This window comes from Psammomys obesus, unplaced genomic scaffold, assembly GCF_907164565.1.
Source record: "Psammomys obesus unplaced genomic scaffold, mPsaObe1.curated_primary_1811, whole genome shotgun sequence".
NCBI lineage: Eukaryota > Metazoa > Chordata > Mammalia > Rodentia > Muridae > Psammomys > Psammomys obesus.
In genome coordinates this window covers 18666498-18673480 of record NW_026585644.1, presented here as the reverse complement: position 1 = coordinate 18673480, position 6983 = coordinate 18666498, and the positions used below count along the sequence as shown (strand labels likewise).

General features: G+C 42.5%; 1 protein-coding gene across 7 annotated transcripts in view; it reads left to right on the top strand.

Moving 5' to 3' along the window:
• Kidins220 (kinase D interacting substrate 220) overlaps nt 1-6983 on the top strand; it is a 94544-nt gene that overhangs the window by 79320 nt on the left and 8241 nt on the right. For all 7 annotated transcript variants that reach the window (XM_055625188.1, XM_055625194.1, XM_055625179.1 and 4 more), the window contains 3 exons: nt 1641-1772; nt 3598-3696; nt 5414-5650. In XM_055625188.1, coding sequence (XP_055481163.1) covers nt 1641-1772; nt 3598-3696; nt 5414-5650 — 468 coding nt within the window. The remainder of the gene's footprint in view (nt 1-1640; nt 1773-3597; nt 3697-5413; nt 5651-6983) is intronic.

The following is a 6983-nucleotide window of genomic DNA, read 5'->3' as shown; positions in this document are numbered from 1 at the left end:
TCTTTCTTTCTTTCTTTCTTTCTTTCTTTCTTTCTTTCTTTCTTTCTCTCTCTCTCTCTCTCTCTCTTTCTCTCTCTTTCAAACTAATAAGTTCTTGGGGTAGATATTTGAAACTGCAATGTCCTGTTCAACTTGCTTGCCTTCCACCCATTAACTGATGGCCACTAACGGAGTTTATAATAATGCTGCTGTAGTGATGGTGGTTGCCTGGTGGGGATTTTCTGTTTCTCTCTGCCGTGTTTACTAGTAGGAACTTTTTTTGTAAGTAGAAGTTGTCTGTTCTTCCTAATTCATTTACTTAAGTATTTAGTTTTAAGGCTGGCCATAGTGGCGCACACACACACACAAACATAATCACACACAGACACACTCATGAGCATAAACACATGCACATGCACACACACATGCACAAGCATAAACACCCAGGCCCAGCTGTCCCAAAGTTTACTATGTAGAGCAGGCTTTAACTAAGAGAGATCCACCTGCCTCTGCTTCCTGAGTGCTAGGGTTAAAGGCTTGAGTCACCACTCCCAGCCAAATTGATATACTGTTAGGGAAGTGATAAATGTTATTTTTCACATGAAAATTATGTTGAAGGGCAAACAGGCATATCGAATGCTGTCATATTTATCCTCTATGTCAGTTGGCTTCACTTTATTTATGGCTATAGCTTTCATAACCTTTTTCAGAAATAGTTGGAGTAAAGAAAACAGTTTATCGACATAAAACCTGATCAGTTGGTCTGAACCCACTACTCCCTAGATACTCATTCTAGAAGCTGTAAGCCTCCCCAGATCTACATGTGCACTTCTGGGGTTGCAGAGAAGCACACAGAGCTGGCCTCAGCGAGGGCCTCTTCTACCACTTTGGAAGTTGTTCTTCTAAGTATGTGCTAGATATATTCTTTTGACTTTTCTTCCTTTTTTGTTTGTTTTGCTTTGTTTTGTTTTTCAAGACAGGGTTTCTCTGTGTAGCTTTGGCTTTCCTGAACTCACTTTATAAACCAGGCTGGCCTTGAACTCACAGAGATCCACCTGCCTCTGCCTCCCCAAGTGCTGGGATTACAGGCATGTACCACCATTCCTAGCTGACTTTTCTTTTTAAGTGAAAACAGGCTTTTTTAGATTAGATCACTTGACTGTTATGGAGTCTAGAGAGAAAATTTTAGATCCCTTGGATAGTTTTAAAACCTTAGACTAATTACCAAGGCAGTGCGTAGAATGTTTAAGGTTGCTTAATTGTTTGATAAAGACACTTGAAAATTAATCTTAGAAGTGTCTTTTGTATTCTATAAGTGTCTGTAATTTTCTTTTTTTGTCCTTTAGGTTCTCTTCCTCTTATTGAGAGTAGGCAGTACCCTTATTTTAAGTGTAATCATTTGAGGACTTGCTACAAGTCTTCTCCACAGGATGGCCATCTGAGAAAAGTGGTTTGGTCAGGCTGTCTCTGCTACAATAAACGCTACTCACTACATGTCATAATAGCTAAATCTATCCATTAAGAGGGTTTTCTTAAATTCTATATGCATTGGCTGTGTTTTCTTTATTCCAGCAGTATAACTTAATGAATTTTTCTGTCACATGACCTCATACATTCGGTATTAATGCTATTCATTTGTGTATTTCCCTTGACTTACCTAGGCATCGGCCTCCAACACAAGCACAGGATTGCTACTGAGTTCAATGTCTGTGGATATCGTGTCTGAGAAACTGAGACAAATAGAAGGGCTGGACCAGACCATGCTGACTCAGTATTGCACAACAATCAAAAAGGTGACTATGTGTGCATCTTACCAGCAGATGGGACTGAGGACAGAAGACAGGCAGGATGCTGGGCAGCACAGCACCTCTGTACACTGAGCCACTGTACTGCAACACTTCTAAGTGAAATGGGTGCTTTTGTTTTAGGATCCTGCACTTGATCTTTTTGTCTAATTTTATAAGTAGATTAAAAAAAAGAGCTGAATTACAGTACTACTTACCCGATGGTCTAATATAAATAAAAATAAAATGTCATGATGAACAATACAATAGCTTGTTCACTGTGGAACAGAGAACGTCGTGAGGCTACTTGGGTTCGTCCATTATCTTCAGCTGCACACAGTGTACATGGCTAATCTGAAACCTCTGGAATAGGAAACATTTTGAGCATGGAGATCAGTATAAGTCAGCTACCAGAGCCTTTTAATTTGGGGCTTTGTGCTGAATGCTCAGTGAGTAAAATCTGAATGACTATCCCTCCCTAAGTGGGAAGCAGTTTTGGTTCCGAGCGCTTTGGGGAAGGGTGCTTGGCCTGCAGTATGTGTTTGTGTGGCTTCATAAGAAATTACAGCGTGAGCTTCATTCCCACAAATGATCATTTTTATATCATGTAAGATTTATGATTATGTCATATATCTTGTGGGCTCGGCTGATGCATCCATGAAGGTTTCGTCTTTCAAGCCTTAGAGTTTCAGAATCACCCCAAAGCTGAACAGTTGTGCCTAGAGATGCAAGACATTGCCTACATGAAATTAACCAAATGCAGTTACAGATTTTCTTCTAACTTAAGCTTTCATATCACAGTTATTGAAGTAGAACATTGGCAGCAAGCTTCTGCTGCTTATGTCTAAGGAATTCCTCTAAGGAATTGATTTATGGGTACAGTCTCACTAATCTAATCCCACATTTGGTCATAAGGACTTCAGCGCATGTCCTTTTTCTTACAGAGCTAATCCAGGCCTATCCCTTCCATCTGAGTCAGTATCTCCTTACCACTCACAAACCCCACTCCTCCAGGCAACTGACTAGTGTCAGGAAAGTCTGCTCTGTGTCTGCCATGGACAAGCTCTGTATCCTTGTTTCTTTGGAATTAACTTAGAAATGGAACATTTTACCAATCTCTGACATGAATGCTACCTAATTTTACCAGTTAGTAGTCATGTTTTTTTTTTTTTTTTTTTTTTTTTCATAAAATCAGAAGGCCACCCTTTAATTATGCTACTCAGTTCTTATTTCTCATTTAAGTGCAGCTAGAATTATAGGGACCGAAAAATTGAAAGCCTGTTGTGTCATAAGTTTTTTTTTTTTTTCAACCATGTTCATAGCAGCTTTTATTTGGTTTTTTTTTTTATTTTATTTTTTTCTTATCAGTTACATTTTATTAACTCTGTATCCCAGCCGTGTCCCGATTGTCATAAGTTTTAACAGACTGAGAAGTTAGTAGCTGAACAATCTTTATCTATTGTAAGTGGTGAATCGGCTTGTTAGACACACTTCAACTAACAGTCACAAGCATAGTAATCATTTTTGCTCCAGCAGCCATGTTCATGTTAATATTTTCTCAGACTGGAATAGAAAAAGTAATGGTTTTGTTGTTGCTCAGGACAGAGCAGGGGGAAACATTTGAGTTCGGTTGGTTCTGAAGCATGCTTTGTTTCACTGAAATGCTTGACACTTAGAAAAATGTCAAGTGGTCTGTGAGGTTGAGCTGCGGCTCATTGTATTGCACACAGAGTGGTGGCCACTCTGAGGGCAGCCTCTCTCAAAATGGAGTAGAAGAGACTTGGAATCACTAGTAATTCAGAACACTCTAGATTTTGTTTCTATTTTCGCCCAGGCAAACATAAATGGCCGGGTATTGGCTCAGTGTAATGTTGATGAGCTGAAGAAAGAGATGAATATGAACTTTGGAGACTGGCATCTTTTCAGAAGCATGGTAAGCTTTTACATCATTGTCATACTACAGTACTTTATCATAGTGCATAAAGTTGTCTGCAGCCTTGTACAGGAACTAAGAAGGACTGGCCAAAACTGATAATTTTCCTTATTAATTTTTAAAAGTTTGCATTTTATGTGTGTAACTTGTTCTTACTGAGTTTTTTTAAAAGGATATTAGAGAAGATATTTATTTTTTTTGAGTTACATTTTATTAACTTTGTATCCGAGCTGTATCCCGCTCCCTCATTCCCTCCCAACCCCACCCTCCCTCATCTCCCTGCCCCTTTCGAAGTCCACTGATAGGGGAGGACCTTCTCCCCTTTCATCTGAACCTGTTTTATCAGGTATCTTCAGGACTGGCTGGAAAGTCCTCCTCTGCGGCCTATCAGGGCTGCTCTTCCCTTGGGGGTGAGGAGGTCAAAGAGCCTGCCATTGAGTTCATGTCAGAAATAGTCCCCGTTCCTCTTACTAGGGAAACCCACTTGGATACTGAGCTACCATGGGCTACATCCGAGCAGAGGTTCTAGGTTATATCCATACATAGTCCTTTCTTGGTTGGAGAAACAGTCTCATATAAGACCCCTGTGCTCAGATATATTTGGTCCTTGTGGAGCTCCTATCCTCTCCAGGTCATATTAACTCCCTCTTATTTCATATGGTTCTCTGCACTCTGCCGAAGGTTTGGTTATGAGTCTCAGTATCTGCTTTGATACACTGCTAGGTAGAGTCTTTCAGAGGCCCTCTGTGGTAGCTACTTAGTTATGCTGTTTTTTTCTCCTACATCCAAGGCCCATCCCATTTGTCTTTCTAAGTGAGGATTGATCATCTTACCCCGGGTCCTCTGTCTTGTTTATCTTCTTCAGGTGTATAGATTTCATTATGTTTATCATATCTTATAGGTCTAAATAAGTGAGTATATACCATGTGTGTCTTTCTCCTTCTGGGATACACTTGTATTGAACCCAGTGTTCTGGGAAGTAGTCACAGCAGCATGTGGATCTTGTCCTCTCTGAGGAAGAAGTGTTTGCCAATTTCCAGGATTTTATTTGGCAGGTCAGGGGGACCTGCTCTACTTGACCAGTTCCAGGAGGGCTGCTCTGAACCCACCAGGCTTAACCTTTAGTGTCTGTCCTTGTCCACTGCTCTGTATTAGCAGCAATACATGTGAGCCACTGTAGAAAGAGCCCTACCTTCAACATGAGGTCACTCTTGGTACTCCTCAGGTTCCTGTGGTCCTCAGTCCACTCCCAGGTGAGGTCCGATCACCCTGGCTTGTCGTTAAGAATGTTGGCAAATTGGTTTCCCCAGAATCCCTGGAAAACTAACCTTCCCCACCCCACACCCAATGGCTCTGAGTGGCCACTTGTCATAGCTGGCTTTGGATTAGAACTGGTTCTGCTCTGAGGTCAGCGTCCCCATCATCATAATTCTCACTGCTTCCCGCTTGGTTCTGGTTTCCTTTGACGTACTTCAGTTGAATTTGTTTTTATTTTTAAGCATTAGAAGTTGTACACTAAAATGCTGATACTTCTCTTAGCACTGTTAATAGGATTAAGGTAAAGCTTGGCATAAATCACTGGGCAGTCATAGGGGAGTGTGCATTCTTGACCCTTTTGTAACAACCTTAGTGCAAGGTTATTACTTTATCTGTCATGCTCTCTGAAGCCTCTATAGTGTGGTTTGGCCATGCGGATGACTGTTCTTCTTCTCTTAAGATCTTAGAGATGAGAAGTATGGAAAACCAGGTAGTCCCTGAAGATTCACGGTTTCTCAATGAAAACTCCAGCGCCCCAGTTCCTCATGGGGAATGTGCTCGCCGCTCTTCTCACAGTGAGCTGCCTCACACAGAGCTCTCCAGCCAGACTCCCTACACCCTAAACTTCAGCTTTGAAGAGCTGAACACACTGGGGCTGGATGAGGGGGCCCCACGGCACGGCCATCTGAGTTGGCAGGTATTCATTTTGTGTCATTTTCTCATATGATTAGAATAAAGACTGTGCAGATATACTGGTGCATTAAAACACTCATTCAGAGGACTCCGCTGAGCAGGAGGAATGGCTGTCTACTCAAGGAGCTGATTATTTGAAGGGGAAGGGTCAGTAAAGTACAGGAGGAAGTTAGGTTATTCAGAAACTGACAAGAAGAGTGAAAACACAGTCACAGAAGACAATGGCAGAGAGTAAGAATGGGGGGCTGGGTGTGGTGGTACATTCTTTTAATCCCAGCACTCCAGAGGCAGAGGCAGGAGAATCTCTGTGAATCCGAGGCCAGCCTTGTCTACATAGAATAAGAATGGAGCTGTATTAGGGTGTTTGCAAATTTGCCTTTCTTTTGTTGTTTTGCTGTGAGATTTAGTAATTACCAGCTAAAGTACACCTGTATGGAAAGGTAGCATCCTGCTGCCTACCCTACTGACACCTTTAGTTTGGTTTTTCTTTGTACACAGGAACAAACACTACACACCACACCTGTTCTTCCTCTCATGTTGTTCAGGCTGCCTTCCACTCCTGGGCCCATGACAGTCACCTGCCTCAGCACCCTGAGTGCTAGGACCACAGGGCTGCTCCGCTGTATGGGTTACCATACACATGCTCTCTGTGGGGATATTCTTAGACAGGTGCAAGCATCAGGAGCAGACATAAAAGTGAGTGATGTGCGAGGACTAAAAGGAGAATAAGAAGAAAATAAGCGAGGGTGGGCCAGAGCAGGGTGCAGAAGACCATCGAGAGAGGCCATGCCAGTGACTGTGAGGAAGCTTTGCACTGGGCACTGTGGGAGAGCAGTGCCTAGCAGGTGCTCTTGGTGACGGCTTCTGTTTGGCAGTGAAAATATATTTCATTTTCTCCATACTGTCTACCATAAGTGAAGAAGCCATTTTGTTATTAGATACTCACTGGTACAAGAATTTCTTTACAGTGAGCTGAGTTCATTTTGGTCTCTATTCTGACAGAAGCACTTCCTTTCCTCTCCAGCTTCCTGAGAAGCCTCCTCCTCACTGTTCAGGAGCTTCCATCTATGACTTTCCCATCAGCACAGCTGTACTCAGGCTACCCCTTGTTCTTAGCCTCTGTGCTCTTAGAAACATTCAGGACCTGGGCTGGCGACATGGCTCAGCAGTAAGGATGCTTGCCACAAGCAAATGACCTGAGTCTGCTCGCTGGGACTCACATGGTATAGGAGAGAACCAACTCCTCAGAGTTCTCCTCTCACCTCCACACACATCCCCAGATCCCTGTGTACACACACACACACACACACACACACACACACACACACACACACACA